Here is a 17,299-nt window from a genome sequence, read left to right as displayed (position 1 = left end):
TAGTAAACAATATGTTAGCACCATCATCGTCATCATGAACCTGACAGTGGAGAGAGGTGGTGAGCATGGGGTGTGAGCTTTGGTGTCAGACATACTTACCTTCATGCCTCCTTCAGCCACAAATCACCAGTTACCAGCTGTGTAATTTTGGACTACTTAGCTCCTTTAAACCTCGCATGCACCATGTGGAAAATCAGATAATAATGATGATACTCACTTGCTAGGGTTATAGTCAGGATTAGCTGTAATAATATTTGCTTGGTACACCCAGTAAGAACGTAATAAACTCAAAACATTTTTTTTGTATGACTAGACATACCTGTGTTTTTTGACAATTATTAGTAACTGAAGGCTGGAAGGATTGCCTCATTAATTCCTTCATTCAACAGGTATTTATTTATAGAGTACTTTGTTGGCAATGGCGATGCAAATTGGATGAGATAGTTGCTGTCTTCAAGAAATTCAAAATTGAATCTGGGAGTTGGACATGTAAATTGTGGGCAATTATGGTGGCCTGTAATAAATATTAGTTGTCATAGGGTGACAACAGGGTTGTTAGTGGTCAAATAGATGGGACAGGAGTTTTAGGCAGAGGGAATAGCAGATGTGAAGGTGCAGGGATGTGGGGTGAAATGGTGGGGTGCGTGGATGAGTGTTGTTTGGTTTGGGAGATCAGTTGGAAAGTCAGCAGGTTCTTCTCTGCTATCACAGGGAAGTATTGGAATGCCAACAGTTAGGGCAGTATTTCTTTTTTTATTTTTTATTTTTGAGAGAGAGTTTTGCTTTTGTTGTCCAGGCTGGAGTACAGTGGTGCAGTCTTGGCTCACTGCAACCTCTGCCTCCCACGTTCAAGTGATACTCCTGCCTCAGCCTCACCAGTAGCTGGGACTACAGGCGCCTGCCACCATGCCTGGCTAATGTTTGTATTTTTCGTGGAGATGGGGTTTCACCGTGTTGGCCAGGCTGGTCTCAAACTCCTGACCTTGTGATCTGCCCATCTCGGCCTCCCAAAGTGCTGGGATTACTGGCGTGAGCCACCGTGCCTGGCAGGGCATTATTCCTTAAACTTAGGCCACTGTGTACCATTTTCACCATTTCTGTGTTCCATCTGAGCCAGAGGTTGGCTTGAGGTGGGATTTCAAGGCACTGTCTACTCTGGTCTGGGGCTGGTTATATTTTTTCCTGACACACATAAATGTTTATCTGTGTTTCCCTAAAATCATGTCATGTACTGTGTACCTATAGCATAGTATGGTACCAATCGGTAAAAAAGAGAGAAAGAGAATGACACAGTCAGATTTGCATTTCAGGTAGATAGCTTCTGCCCAGGATGCCTGGGTTGGGGTGGGTGGAGGAGTGGAGGTGGTTGGGGTGAGATGGAGTCTGGGAGAGCCGGGGTTGGAGGGCTGAATGAAGCAGGGACTGGGGAAGAGACAGAAGGATTGAGGTTTGGGACTGAGCCTTGATGAGATTCAGTGATTACCCCAATGCGGAGGCTGAGAAATAATGCCGTGGCTCTACCATGGAAGCTTTGCACAAAACAGCAAAGCCAAATAGCCAGCAAACATATATTAGGAAAAAGAAAGACACCGAAATTCACTAGTAGTCAAGGAAATGCAAGTTAAAGCAACAGTGAGCTGCCTACTTTTCACCCATCAGACTGACAAAAGCTCAAAACAACAGTCAAGATTATTGTTAGTGGCCAGGCACGGTGGCTCACGCCTCTAATTCCAGCACTTTGCGAGGCTGAATGGGGCAGATTGCTTGAGGCCAGTAGTTCGAGACCAGCCTGGCCAACATGGTGAAACCCCGTCTCTACTGAAAAAAAAAAAAAAAAAAAAAAAAAATATATATATATATATATATATATATATATATATATATATATATATATATATCTCAAGGCAGAGGAGAAAAGGGAGGTCTCATGCACTGCTGGCCAGAAAGCAGGAATGAAAAGAAATATATATTGGTTTTAAAATTTTTTATTTTATTTATTATTTATGTGTTTAATTTTGAGATGGAGTCCCGTTCTGTTGCCCAGCCTGGAGTGCAGTGGCATGATCTTGGCTCACTGCAACCTCTGCCTCCCAGGTTCAAGTGATTCTCCTGTCTCAGCCTCCCGAGTAGCTGGGATTACAGGTACATGCCGCCATACCCGGCTAATTTTTTTTTTATTTTGTATTTTAGTAGAGACGGGGTTTCACTGTGTTGCCCAGGCTGGTCTCGAACTCCTGAGCTCAGGCAATCTACCCGCTTCGGCCTCCCAAAGTGCTAGGATTACAGGCATGAGCCATCGTGCCTGGCCTTTATTTTTATTTATTAAGAAAATGTTTTTAAAGACAGGTCTCGTTATATTGCCCAGGCTGGCTTTGAACTCCTGGCCTCAAGTGATCCTCCCTTCTCAAACTCCCAAATAGCTGAGACTCCAGGTGCATGCCACTGTGCCTGACTGAGTTTTTATTTTTTTAAAGCAAGCTTTTGGTTTGAATTTTTTGTTCTCTCAGGCTGTGGACTTTGACCAGACTTGGAGATCCCATTGGCTATTGGCTTCATGTGATTTCTCGTTTCTCATTTATTCACGCCCGCATCCAGGGGCTCTTGTTTTTCTCCATTCTCTTTTTCCCTTTTGATTTTCCGGCTCCTTCAGCAGATTCCTTCTCAGTGCCAGCACCTGTTCCTGATTTTGACGTTCCTCATCTGCCAAGAGTATCCAGGCAGCATTTGCATCTAGACCAAGAGTTGGAGATCTGTCTATACCAGGGAGGACAATTATTGTTTATATTAGTAACATTTGGAAATTATCGGAGCTGGGCGTGGTGGCTCATGCTTGTAATCTGAGCACTTTGGAAGGCCGAGGCGTGCAGATCGCCTGAGGTCAGGAGTTCAAGACCCGCCTGACCGACATGGAGAAACCTTGTCTCTACTAAAAATACAAAATTAGCTGGGCATGGTGGCGCATGCCTGTAATCCTAGCTTCTTGGGAGGCTGAGGCAGAAGAATTTCTTGAACCCGGGAGGCAGAGGTTGTGGTGAGCCGAGATCACGCCATTGCACTCCAGCCTGAGCAACAAGAATGAAACTCCGTCTCAAAAAAAAAAAAAAAGAAAAGAAAAAGAAAATCATCAGAAATTATGATTTACCATTTAAAGATAGGTTATTTTTCCATTTTCTGGTTCCTCTGTACAAAGATTAAGTTGATTATTTGTATATACCTTTCTGCTATTCTCAAACCTTCACACTTATGGTACCTTGAAAACTGCTGCCTTGTGAGTTATCACTGTTGCCAAGCATGAATTTTTTTCTTTTTAATTTTTGGTCAACTATTTTATTTTGGGGAGAGGGGGAGGGTCCCCTTTTTTCTGTCCTGTATGTTCTCCTTCCCTTTGGGTTGCTTATGTTAATGACCAAGAATTATTTGTTCTACATTTTTCCATATGTACGCAATTATTTACAAATAAAATAGCCATGTATATATACACACATATATAGCCTTTATTGCCATTGTTTTAAAAAAAATAGAATCATACATAATGCTGTGCATTTTTATTTTTTATCTTGGTACTCCTGCATTGAAACATTTCCAAGTTATAGTTCTTTTATTTTATTTTTTTTAAATATTTTTTGGAGACGGTGTCTTGCTCTGTTGCCAGACTGGAGTGCTGTGGCGCGATCTCAGCTCACTGAAACTCCCTGGTTCAAGCGATTCTCCTGCCTCAGCCTCTTGAGTAGCTGGGATTACAGGCACGCACCACCATGCCTGGCTAATTTTTGTATTTTAGTAGAGACATAGTTTCACTATGTTGGCCAGGATGGTCTTGATCTCCTGACCTCGTGATCCGCCCGCCTCAGCCTCCCAAAGTGCTGGGATTATAGGCATGAGCCACCGCGCCGGGCCCTTTTTTTTTTTTTTTTTTTGAGACAGAGTTTCGCTTTTGTTGCCCAAGCTGGAGTGCGGTGGTGTGATCTTGGCTCACTGCAAACCTCTGCCTCCCAGGTTCAAGTGATTCTCCTGCCTTAGCCTCCCAAGTAGCTGGCATTACAGGCGCGCGCCACCACACCCGACTATTTTTTTGTATTTTTAGTAGAAACGGGATTTCACCATTTTAGCCAGGCTGGTCTCAAACTCCTGACCTCAGGTGATCTGCCTGCCTTGGCCTCCCAAAGCTCTGGGATTACAGGCATGAGCCACTGCTCCTGGCCTGTATTGTATTTTTCAAGCATAACTGAGAGCATACTTAACACACAGTTCCCTATCCTGCTTATTTTTCATCTTATGTTATAAAGATATTGACTTATCAGTATAAGCTCTTGGTAAATATTTTTAAGACCTAAATAGCTATTGTTTATCTAACCAGTTTCCCGAGTGTTAAATATTTCGGCAGTTTCTAACTTTTTTTTTTTTTAAGACAAGGTCTTGCTCTGTCACCCATGCTAAAGTGCAGTGGTGCGATCCCAGCTCACTGTAGCCTCCGCTTCCTGGGCTCAAGCAACCCTCCTGTCTTAGCTTCCTGAGTAGCTGGGACTACAGGCATGCGCAACCACACCCAGGGCTAATTTTTTTATTTTTTGTAGAGATAGGGTTTCAGGCCACTGTGTCTGTAATCTTAACGCTTTAAAAAATTTATTTATTTATTTATTTTTTAGAATAGAGACAAGGTTTTGCTTTGTTGCCCAGGGTGGTTTCAAACTCCTGGCCTCAAGTGATCTGCCCACCTCGGCTTCCCAAATTGCTGAGATTGCAGGTGTGAGCCACTGCGCCCCACCTATTCTTAGATTTTTATCTGATTTGTAGATTATAGTCTAGGATTGATTTCTGCTACTGAAATTCATGGATTAAGGATGTGAACCTTTTTGAAATGTTAATTAATTAAACATAAATATAGCTTATGGCTGATTTCTTTTGTTTTTTGAGACAGAGTCTCGCTCTGTCCCCCAGGCTGGAGTGCAGTGGTGCCATCTCGGCTCACTGCAACCTCCGCCTCGTGGGTTCAAGCGATTCTCCTGTCTCAGCCTCCTGAGTAGCTGGGATTACAGGCACTCGCCACCACGCCTGGCTAATTTTTGTATTTTTAGTAGAGATGGGGTTTTGCCATGTTGGCCAGGCTGGTCTGGAACTCCTGACCTCAGGTGATCCTCTGGTCTCGGCCTCCCAAAGTGCTGAGATTACAGGCGTGAGCCACTGAGCCCGGCTTCATGGCCCATTTCAAATGATTGTCATGTAATGGCCTTGTTCTTACTGTCTTAAATCTGAGATATGGCTCATACTGTTGATTGACTGATTTTCACTGGTACAGCAGACTCCATTCCAGCTAACATTGGAATTTTACAAATGACAATAATCCGTCCATTTTCATGATTGTACTTGGTTTTCTCAAAAAGGCTCCCGTAAAGCTGTAACATAGTAAAAGAATTGCCGGTCGCGGTGGTTCATGCCTGGAATCCCAGCACTTTGGGAGGCTGAGGCAGGCAGATCACAATTCAGGAGTTCGAGACCAGCCTGGCCAACACAGTGAAACCCCATCTCTACAAAAAAATACAAAAATATTAGCTGAGCATGGTGGTGCACACCTGTAATCCCAGCTACTTGGGAGGCTGAGGCAGGACAATTGCTTGAATTCAGGAGACAGAGGTTGCAGTGAGCCGAGATCGCGCCACTGCACTCCAGTTTGGGCAACAGAGCGAGACTCTGACTTAAAAAAAAAAAAAAAGTATCAAGTAAATAGGTCCTTCTGTCACAAGGTTAATTTGATGCAGTTTATAAAAATGCAGCATTCATGGCTGATCCTGTTGTTCTAATATTTGCCATGCGAAAGTATAGGATTCTTAGGAATCTTTTAATAGATGAGTGTGCAGATTAAGCAGTCTTGAAATATAGGACAGGCTGGGCTTGGTGTCTCACTTCTGTAATCCTAGCACTTTGGGAGGCCAAGGTAGGCAGATCACTTGAGGTCAGGAGTTTGAGATCAGCCTGGTCAACATGGTGAAACCCTGTATCTACTAAAAATACAAAAAAAATGGCCGGGTGTGGCGGCCCGTGCCTGTAATCCCAGCTACTCCAGAGGCTGAGGCAGGATGATCTCCAACCTGGGAGGCGGAGGTTACAGTGAGCCGAGATCAAGTCACTGCACTCCAGCCTGGGGAACAGAGCGAGGCTCCATCTCAAAAAAAAAAAAAAAAGATAGGACAAAGCTCATGAAAACAAGTGCTTGCTGAATCTTAACAGAAAACTAGTTGAGCTGGTGCAGTGTCCAGCTCTGCTGGTCTTGGTGGACAGTTTTAAATGCAGCAGGAGGAAGTTACTTCATTTTCCATTCACAACTCTTTTGCTGCTTTATCAGACTTTTACTGAGCACCTGGGAGGAAGTTTTTTTTTTTTTTTTTTTTTAAACAGCTTTATTGAGGTCTAGTTTATATACCATTAAAATTGTAAGCATACAATTCAGTGATTTTTTTTTTCAATTCAGTGATTTTTGTGCTTTTTTTTTTTTCTTTGAGGCAGAGTTTCGCTCTTGTTGCCCAGGCTGGAGTACAGTGGCATGATCTCAGCTCACTGCAACCTCCGCCTCCCGGGGTCAAGCGCTTCTCCAGCCTTAGCCTCTGGAGTAGCTGGGATTACAGGAGCCTGCCACCACACCCAACTAATTTTTGTATTTTTAGTAGAAATGGAGTTTTGCCATGTTGGCCAGGTTGGTCTCGAACTCCTGACCTCAGGTGATCCGCCCACCTCAGCCTCCCAAAGTGGTGGGATTACAGGCGTGAGCCACAACGCCCAGCTGATTTTTGTGCTTTTTAATAAATTTATAGAGTTGTGCAACCATCAATCACAATTCAGTTTTAGAGCACTTCCATTATCCCCCCAAATTCCCTTGTGCTAGTTAACACTTAGTCCCTAATTTTAACTCCAGCCTTAGAGAAGCACTAATTAAATGACTTTCTGTTTCTATATCCAAATGTTCCTTGACTTATGATGGGGTTATGTCCTGATAATCCTATTGTAGAGTCAAAAAGTCATAAATTGAACCATGGTTATGTTGAGGACTGTCTGTATTTACCCTTCTTAGACGTTTCATGGAATCATACAGTGTGTGGTGTTTTGGGTCTGGCTTCCTTCCTCTAGCATACTGTTTTCAAGGTTCTTCCATGTTGTAGCATGGATCAGTATCTTATTCCTTTTTTTTTTTTTTTTTTTTTTTTTTTGAGACCGAGTCTCTCTCTGTTGCCCAAGCTGGAGTACAGTGGTGTGATCTCAGCTCACTTCAACCTGCGCCCCCTGGGCTCAAGGAATTCTCCTGCTCCAGCCTCCCCAGTAGCTGGAGTTACAGGTGCCCACTGTAACGCCCAACGAATTTTTGTGTTTTTAGTAGAGTTGAGATTTCACCCCGTTGGCCAGGCTGGTCTGGAACTCCTGACCTCAAGTGATCTGCCTGCCTTGGCCTCCCAAAGTGCTGGTATTATAGGTGGGAGCTGCTGCACCCCACCTGACTGGTGCTTTTTAAAAAATTAAAATATTCACTGTTGTTAGGCAACCCACTTATTTAAAATAATATTCCTAGTTCATTAACTTGGAATGGAAGTTTGGTGTGATAAAATGGCAAGGAGGCAGCTGACCTCTCCAGTGAAGCCAGAGTGTCTGCAGTAGAGAGTATTCTGGGAACCCCCCAGCCCTCTCAACAAAGTGAGACTCTGTCTCAAAAACAAAACAAAACAAAAAGTAGCTGCGCGTGATAGTGCATGCCTGTAGACTCAGTTACTTGGTAGGCTGAGGTGGGAGGATCGTGTGAACCTGGGAGGTTGAGGCTGCAGTGAGCCATGTGACCACACCACCACACCCCAGCCTGGGTAACAGAGCAAGACCCTGTATCAGAAAAAAAAAAAAAAAAAAAAAAAAAAAAAAGAGAAAATAAAGAACTGTACTAAAGCTAGTGCCCCTTTCATTTCGTGGGAATTATCATCTACTGCTTCCCATATAAGATGGTTCATTAACTTAATTAACTCCCCATATAAGATGGGAAGCAGTGGAAAGCCGTAGTGTGACCTAGTGTATGACATAGTCCTTCCAAGATGTGCCCACCAGAAGCTAAAGAGTAGATTACTGTGCTTGGACAGGTGTGCTCTACTTGATTCACTAGTTTTAACTGACCTGGATTCGAATGACAGTTTATGCGAAATCTCCTGAGATGCATCTCCCACCTAAATGTACGTCAGGTTCATAATCTTGAGTTCCCTGACTGGAGATACCATGTTGGTCAAATTCTGTGTGGCAACCAGGCATGGCGCTAAGTGCACGGGAGCTCACAGTTAGCAACAGCAGGCAGCCCTGGAAATCAGACCATTAACAGAGAGTGGCGAGTGCTGCAGTACAAAGAAGCTCAGAATGAGGAAACATTCAGGAAGGCTTCCTGGAGGAGGGAATACGTGAGCTAAGTTTTTTTTTTTTTTTCCTTTTGAGACTGAGTTTTGCTCTTGTTTCCCAGGCTGGAGTACAATGGCACGATCTCGGCTCACTGCAATCTCCACCTCCTGGATTCATGTGATTCTCCTGCCTCAGCCTCCAGGGTAGCTGGGATTATAAGCATGTGCCAGCACACCTAGCTCATTTTTTGTATTTTTTTTTTAGTAGAAATGGGGTTTCACCATGTTGGCCAGGCTGGTCTCGAACTCCTGACCCCAGGTGATCCACCCGCCTTGGCCTCCCAAAGTGCTGGGATTACAAGTGTGAGCCACCGCACCCAGCCGAGATCTGTCTTGAATGACCAGTAGTTACGTACTCAGATCCAAACGGGAGGCGGAAAGGGCATTTGGGGAGGGTGTTAAGTAGAACGGCCTTTGGCAAGGAAGGCATCACAGTGATCTAATTAAAGGACTAGCATCCACCTGGGTATTCGTGCAGTGTTAGGTTAGTTGTGACCTGTGTGCCTCTGTGACACAGTACTGATGATGTAACCCAAACCTTGGGGACTGGATATGTGCAGTTCGCCTGCATTCCATTCCTCTTAGGGCCCTGGTTTTATCTAGAGCTGGCTGGGCAGTTATTGACTTGTGCATTGGAACCAAGCAAACTGATAGCAATTGTTGAGTTGATTGCTGTATTTGCAGAAGATTCTTTTAAAGATAGAGGCTTTGGTTAATTACAGAGAACTCTCAACATACCCCAGAGTTTTTTTGCTTTTGTTTTTGTTTTTTTCTCTCTCTCTGAGACAGATCCCTGATCTGGGTCAATGTTGCTATGTGCCATGGTTTTGGTTTCTGTGGTATTTAGAGAGTTTTGGTGGATGTCCCAGCTTTCAGGAAGCCTTAAAATATGTGCCTATGAGGCTGGGCGCAGTGGTTCATGCCTGTAATCCTAGCACTTTGGGAGGCCAAGGCGGGCAGATCACCTGAGGTCTGGAGTTGGAGACCAGCCTGGCCGACATGGTGAAACACCATCTCTACTAAAAATACAAACATTAGCCAGGTGTGGTGGCGGGCACCTGTATTCCCAGCTACATGGGAGGCTGAGGCAGGAGAATCGCTTGGACCCGGGAGGCGGAGGTTGCAGTGAGCCGAGATTGTGCCATTGCACTCTCAGCCTGGGCAACAAGAGTGAAACTCCGTGTCAAAAAAAAAAAAAAAAGTGCCTGTGTGTACAGAGACTAGCGTATGCACATCTGTGATAATTAAGAGTGATATCTGCCCAGCAAAGTGGTTTGTTTCAATGTGGGGGAGTATTCTGGGATCTCTGGTTCAAGGTTCATCATTCATTTACCTACCCACTGGAAAAACATTTGTGGGACACACACTATGTACCAGGTGCTGAGCTAGGTGCCAGGAATCCAGCAAAGATAAGATAGAAGGTGAAAACCAAGCAGTATGGTTGAGGGGAAGTATTAGATTTGTGATGCCTAGTAGGCTTCTTTCTGTGCAGGGCCAGCTTTGGTCATTTGCCAGTGGTGGCCCACAGTGCTGGGATCGATTAGTGATGTCTGTCATGGGCACAGAATACAGTGGAAAGGCATGAATGCTGTGGATTTGCTGATGCTGTGTTAGGGGTATGTGGTGTGGACAGAATGAGGAGTAAAGATTGAGTAAGGGAGCTAGAGGACTTTTATCTTAGAATAAAGGATGTTTGTCTTGGTGATATGGGAGATGAAGGAAACTGCATTGGATCAGCTTGCGAGGATGGGGTTCAGGTACAGATGTCACTGCTTTTTATGCAGTTTTCAGGAGGTCACTTAAATGTCCTTAGCCTCAGCTTCTTTAAGTGTAAAATGGAGATAATAATACCTGCGTCATCTATATTAGAGTGTTGATGAGAAGAGTAAAATAATGGGTATGAAGATATTTTACTACCCACAGAGTGATAAACACCTGGAGTATTGTTACCATGGGTGTCGGGATGGGTGGAGCAGCAAATGCCCGAGGCCAGGCAAGGCTGAGCCGGATGGTGGTGGCCTCAAGGCCTTTGCACTGGGCCTGTCTTTCCAGCCTGCTGCCCTTGTCATATCCAGCTCGTAATTCCAAGGCCACCTTCATTCAGCCCACAGAATCTAAGCCTGTCCTTGCCCCATCGCCACCTGCCATCTCATCCTGTCTTATTTTCTTCTAAGTTCTGATTAACTGAAATGGTCTCGTTAACTTATTTGTGTACCTCTCTTTGCTAGAAACATGCACATGAGTGAGGCAGAAACCTTGCCTGTCTCACTCCCACTGTCATCTCCTTAGAGCCTAGAACAGTGCCTGGCATATGGGAGACATTCAGAATTTCTTAACATTTGTTGCATGAATGAATGGAAAGGGCTCAGAAGTCCACAGACCCAACTGGGCAGAGGCTCAGGAGCCCTGAGAAGATTGCTAAGATCAAGTGCAGTTGCTGTGACCTCATCTCTTTGTTCCTGAATCTCCTATTTCTTTGGTTATTGAGAAACAAATTCAATTAAATGCACAGTAATTGTAACTTAATTGAAAATTCCATCAACTCACGATCTGAGTTCACAATGTAATCTCTTACAACAGAATAAAGAACAAGAATCAGAATTCATATTATTATTATTTTTAGAGCATGTAATCTCTTATAACAGAATAAAGAATGAGAATCAGAATTCATATTTTTTTTTAGAGCATGTAACAGGCCATGAAATTACACAATGTTTCCAATTTGGCAGCCTGGTGAATTCAGTCTCCAAAAACATAATCTTGTTCCTTAAACTACATGTAATATGAATTAGAGTTAAAACTTGTGAATTGGATGCAATTAACATCCAACCGCTCCCCACACAGAACTGATTGGTTTTTAACTTGTCCCCCCTCTGCACCCCCGCCAGCTGGCACCCGTCCCTGTTCCCATGTTCCTTGTGAATTGTTACTGTGCCAGTCTGATGCATATGGGTAGACGGTGCTGGGCATCCTGAGCTCTGTGAAGTGAACATCAACACGGGAGGTGTGTGGAGTGGCGCAGGTCAGTTACCGAGCCTGCAAATCCAGGTGTCTCCTGTCTGCCTTCACGCTGAGGTTTACACCTGGCGGATTACTCACTTCCTGGAGATGCTGGGGCTGCCCTAGTTGCTACTCCCTTTTCTGGGGGGACTGATGAGTCATTGGTTCTCTCACAGGGTCACCTGTCTGTGTGCCCAGTTTGAAGCCGTCCTGCAGCATGGCTTGAAGAGGAGTCGAGGATTGGCACTCACAGCGGCAGCGATCAAGCAGGCAGCGGGCTTTGCCAGCAAAACCGAAACAGGTACTGCTCTGCCTGGCTGTAGCTTGCAGGAGCTTGTCTTCCTTCTGCTCTTTTTCTTTTTATTTATTTTTTAATAGTGGGCAGGGCAGTCATCGCGTGGGACTTGGTGGGGTGGTGTATGGGCACAGAAATCCATGTCTTAATAGTAGTCAAAACGTAATGGTGTTGTCTGGCATCTTAATTTAAATGAAGTCATCTTTTGTGCAGAATTCTCAGAGCCACATGGTACAATCTCCTCTGGGTTCGGGGACCTGCAGCACACTGGTTTATTTCACCAGTGTGGTGTGCCAGTCTCTGGGAAATTAATAATCTGTTTTAATTTGATGCCTGAGGATAGCATGGCATTTCATAATTAATGTCCTCAACACCAGCAACAGAAACCCCAGAGGTTCTGTTATCATCCAGTTTAATGTTGGAAAAACATTTCCATGTGAGTGACAAGCATAATGCTAAATAATAACTATTAACGCTGAGTACTTAGTGCAAGACTTCACTCTGATGTAAATTAACTCATTCAGTTTGATAGCCCTGTGAGTAGTAGGGACTGTTATTATTGCCACATACAGATGAGGAAACTGTTCATAGTGATCTGCTTTGCAGCTGAACCTTGAAGTGGAACATGTCATGTAACAGATGTCCTGTGGTGTCCTCCTCCCCTGAGCTTTCAGTTCCAGCCCTGGCCACGGCTGCGGCTAGAAATCCCGGAATCTTTCTTATCACTACGTCAGTGTTGTTGCTGAGTAAAATGTGCTGTCTTTGGCTGGTTCCCCTTTCATAGCCAAAAGTTGGACCTTGTTGCATTTGGTGGTGGTGTGTAGAAATTCTCTGCTAACAGAATCCTTGGTCTTTCCCTCTCCTTCATGTTGCTATATCATCCTTCCTTTTTTCTTAACCCTTCAATAGATCTTATTTATTTATTTATTTATTTTTTGAGTTAGGGTCTTACTCTGTTGCCCAGGCTGAAGTGCAATGGTGTGATCATGGCTCACTGAAGCCTGGAACTCCTATGCTCAAGTGATCCCCTTGCCTGAGCCTCTGAAATAGCTAGGATTGCAGGCTTGCACCACCATGCCCAGCTGGTTTTTAAACTTTTATAGAGACGGAGATCTTATTCTGTTGGCCAGGCTGGTCTCAAACTCCTAGGCTCAAGTGATCCTCCCACCTCAGCCTGCCAACTAGCTGGGATTACAAATGTGAGACACTGTGCCTGGCTCCAACAGTTCTTTTTTTTAAAAAATTATTATTAAAATTATTTTATTGGCACATAATATTTGTACGTATGTATGGGGTACCTGTGATTTTTTTTAATTTTTTATTGAGATGGAGTCTTGCTCTTGTTGCCCAGGCTGGAGTGCAATGGCACCATCTTGGCTCAATGCAACCTCCGCCTTCCTGGGTTCAAGCGATTCTCCTGCCTCAGCCTCCCAAGTAGCTGGGATTACAGGTGCCTACCACCACGCCCAGCTGATTTTTGTATTTTTAGTAGAGACGGGTTTCACCATGTTGGCCAGGCTGGTCTCGAACTCCTGACCTTGTGATCTGCTCACTTCGGCCTTTCAAAGTGCTGGGATTATAGGTGTGAGCCACTGCACCTGGCCTTGGTACTTGTGATATTTTGATACATGCCTAGAATGTGTAATGACTTTCAACAGATGTCTGCTTTTTTCTTTCTTTCTTTGGGCAGTCTCCCAGGGCTAGGGTAAGTTCAGAGAGGCTCCTAGATCTTTGCTTCTTGTTTATTTCACCAGTTACTCATTTTCAGAAATGAATCAAAGATCTAGGAGCCTCTCTGAGCCTACTCTAGCCTCGGGAGACTGCCTAAAGAAAGAAAAAAAGAAGCAAAGATCTGTTGAAAGTCATTACACATTCTAGGCATGTATCAAAATACCATAGGTACCCTATAAATATGTACAAATATTATGTATCAATAAAATAATTTTAATAATTTTTTTTTAAAAAAGATCTGTTGGAGCCAGGCACGGTGACTCACATTTAGAATTGCTTGAACCCGGGAGGTGGAGGTTGCAGTGAGCCGAGATCGTGCCACTGCACTCCAGCCTGGGCGACAGAGCGAGACTCCGTCTCAGAAAAAAAAAAAAAAAAAAAAAAAAAGAGGGATTCCTGTCCCTGTTGAATTTTCTGCCATGCTTCTGTGCTCCTTCAACAGGCAGGGAGGGAGGGATCCAGTCTGAGAAAAGCCGGCATCAAGGACTACTTCAGTCCTCATAGAAATCACTGCCAATGGCTTTGGCCGCCTCCCTGAGTCCCTGTGTGTGAGTGACTTAGTGTTACAGGCTGGGTGAGGAGCTTTGCAGGGACTTAGCTTTTCTCAGGGCCACCTGCCCTCAGGCTTCCTGGGCCCTCGTACTTCTTCTTGTTTATATCATATCTGCCTTTGGGGTTCTTGGTCCACTTCCATCCAGCTAAGGGCAGCTAAGGGCAGCTGCCGGGCAAGACAGAGGCAACCCTGGCTTTGAAGTCAGACTGCTAGGGTGAGTCTGAATGGCCTCGGGGAAAGTTCCCTCTGAGCCTTCATTTTTTTCACTTGTGAAGGTGATAGTCTCGCGTAGCTTGAGGGTTTGTCAGGGGGATTCAGTGAGAACCTCATTTGAAGCAGCTGCTTTAGTTCCTAACACCTGATAAATGTTTAACCACTTACCCTCCTCTCCCACCACCCTTTCAACTTTGAACCTCTTCCTCCATGTCATCCCTTCTTAAGGCGCTGACCTTTTGGCCACAAAGAATGGCTCTTTTTGTTCCCATCAGTACTTGAATTCTTATCTTTTTGTTGCTTGGCCCTGATAATCAAAGAACCACCAACACATTTGCAAGGCATCTCCAGCCTTCTCATTCTGGCCGCCCCTCTCTGTCTTAGCGAGAGGGCTATACCTGCATGGTGATGAGTTGAACTAAAGGGCAGTCTCTGGCTGTTTTCTGCTGATGAGGATGTGCTGAGCAGCCTCCTGCAAATGAGAAGCAGGGAAAAGACCAAACTAGCTTAGCTCATTAGCCGGGTGTGGTGGTGCCCACTTGTAATCGCAGCTACTTGGGAGGCTGAGGCAGGAGAATTGTTTGAACCTGGGAGACTGAGGTTGCAGTGAGCTGAGATCGTGCCACTGCACTCCAGCCTGGGTGACAGAGCGAGATGCCATCTCAAAAAAAAGAAAAGAAAAGCTTGCCTGCCTTTGTCTTACAGAACAAAGGACAGGAGATCCACTTTACCCCCTCATCATCACACCATATTCAGTTTTCTGTATATCCCACGACGTAGCATGCTTTTTGAAGGCAGGACACCATGTCTGTTTGCTTTCTCTTGACTCCTAGCATAGTGTCTGCCACTACACAGGTTCATCAATAAAATTATGTTCACTAAACAAATACATCTTGGTTGGAAGGAAGGGCATTATTCATTGTGTGCAGTACTGTATTTCATGGTTCCCGAGGTACCATATACCAGGATCACTCCAGCTTGCTACAGGGAAAGTGATTAATTTTTGAGGAACAAAGCAAAAATTAATGAAAAGTGACCCAGAGCTCTACACAGATTTAGCTTGCTGTCTTTGTAGCCACTGGAAACCCAAGTAGCCAGTATGGAATACAGTATGGAAAAATGAATTATTTTCCATTCCACTTGGGAAAGGAGAAAGAACCACTGCCGTTATTGGTGTTTGATGCATTTGATGGCATGACCTTGGAATTTGTTTTTGTTTTGTTTTGTTTTTTCAGATGGAGCCTCACTCTGTTGCCCAGTGTGGAGTGCAGTGGCATGATCACAGCTCACTGCAACCTCTGTGTCCCAGGTGCAAGTGATTCTCCAGCCTCAGCCACCTTAGTAGCTGGGACTATAGGTGTGTGCCACCATGCCTGGCTAATTTTTGTATTTTTAGTAGAGATGGAGTTTTACCATGTTGGCCAGGCTGGTCTCAAACTCCTGACCTCAGGTGATCTGCCCGCCTTGGCCTCCCAAAGTGCTGGAATTACAGGCGTGAGCCACCACGCCCGGCTGGAATTTGATGTTCTTTTAATCACTGATATATCATCATCAGGTTATAGGTTGGCACTCAATTACAAGGTGATTGGCGCCATTCAGAATATACCAGAGACACAGTTACTGTTGCTGGGCTGCCTGTAAAATTTAAGTCTAATCTTCCCTGTCTGTTCGGCAGCCTTGGGCATCGAGGATCTTCTGACTTTGAAACACTGCCTTCCCTTGCTTTCTGCGATGCCATAGCCTGTTGGCACACTTTCTTCTTCTTTTCTGATCCTTCTTGGCATATCACTTCCATACCCTCAAATATTATTCATCCTTGGATTCATTGTTGGCTCTTGTTTCTATGCATACTGTTTGGATTCCTTGGTGAAGTTGCTCTGTATGTGCCTGTTATTCTTAGTCATACCCACAGCCCAGAGCACTTCCTTGAACTCTGTCTCATGAGTGTCTCTATTTGGTGTACAGCACGGGCTTGTCAGTCTCCAAAACTAAATTCTGATCTTCATCCATATGTGTTCCTGTGTTTCTTGCTTAGTAAATGGCTCTGCCCTTTACCCAGGTCCCCTGGACAGCTCTTGGGCTTCCTCCCAGCCTTCTCCTTCTCCCTCTCCTCTGCCCCAAAACCAGTCCCACAAAGAGCACTGTTTTCTGTCTCTCACATGGGTCCCTGAGCCACTCGCTGTTCCTCCATCCTCAGTGAGTTCTCTTCTTTCTCCCCGACTTGTGTTTCCTGCCTTCAGTCTTGATCAGTTCTGACCTACTTTGCACATCATGGAGTGGTCTTCTTTAATGACCATCCCACTCCCCCACTTATTCCCCGTAACCCTACTAACTTAAAGCTCTTCCGTGGGTCTCTTGTAGAATTGGGACAAAGTATCCAGTGCTTGATCTGGCTTCTTGGGCTCTCTTCCCTACTGGCTGTGTCTGTCTCTGTTCTACCTCTTATGCTGTGCTGTATGCCAGGGCTGACAGGCAGCGGCAGGTCCGACATCACAACTCTTTCATCCAGTTTGCAAATAAATGATGGCCTGAGTCCCACAAGCTCCCCTCCTGCCATGCCCCTGCCTTGGGACTCTTGAGACCTCTCCATAATTCAGCAGCTAAAGCACTAATGCCAGATCCTGTGTGGGGCAGGGCCTTCAGTGCCACTGCCTGTGCTTTGCTTGGTGCCTCTCAGTAATTTAGACGATTCAGTTCTCTAATTTTTTTTTTTTTTTTTTTTTGAGACAGTGTCTTGCTCTGTCGCCCAGGCTAGAGTGCAGTGGTGCGATCTCGGCTCATTGCAGCCTCTGCCTTCTGGGTTCAAGTGATTCTCGTGTCTTGGCCTCCTAAGTAGCTGGCATTACAGGTGGGTACCACCAGGCTGCCTAATTTTTGCATTTTTGGTAGAGATGGGGTTTCCTCATGTTGGCTAGGCTGGTCTCGAACTCCTGGCTTCATATGATCCACCTGCCTCAGCCTCCCAAAGTGCTGGGATTACAGGCGTTAGCCACTGTTCCTGGCCCAATCCTGTATTTTGAACAGCTCTCCTGGTTTCTGTTGTCTCGAAACTCTTCAAGTCTGGCAGTTCTTTCCCTTCTGCTACCCTCCTTC

The 17,299-nt window shown here is 44.9% G+C and overlaps 1 protein-coding gene across 11 annotated transcripts in view; it reads left to right on the top strand.

The window, feature by feature from the left end:
- SNX29 (sorting nexin 29) overlaps positions 1 to 17,299 on the top strand; it is a 584,658-nt gene that overhangs the window by 35,317 nt on the left and 532,042 nt on the right. For all 11 annotated transcript variants that reach the window (XM_063717589.1, XM_063717588.1, XM_054534732.2 and 8 more), the window contains one exon: positions 11,591 to 11,715. In XM_063717589.1, coding sequence (XP_063573659.1) covers positions 11,591 to 11,715 — 125 coding nt within the window. The remainder of the gene's footprint in view (positions 1 to 11,590; positions 11,716 to 17,299) is intronic.

Source organism: Pongo abelii, chromosome 18 (assembly GCF_028885655.2).
Source record: "Pongo abelii isolate AG06213 chromosome 18, NHGRI_mPonAbe1-v2.0_pri, whole genome shotgun sequence".
In the NCBI taxonomy this organism is placed as follows: domain Eukaryota; kingdom Metazoa; phylum Chordata; class Mammalia; order Primates; family Hominidae; genus Pongo; species Pongo abelii.
The sequence above is the reverse complement of the archived record's forward strand: the minus strand, read 5'-3'. Positions and strand labels throughout refer to the sequence as shown.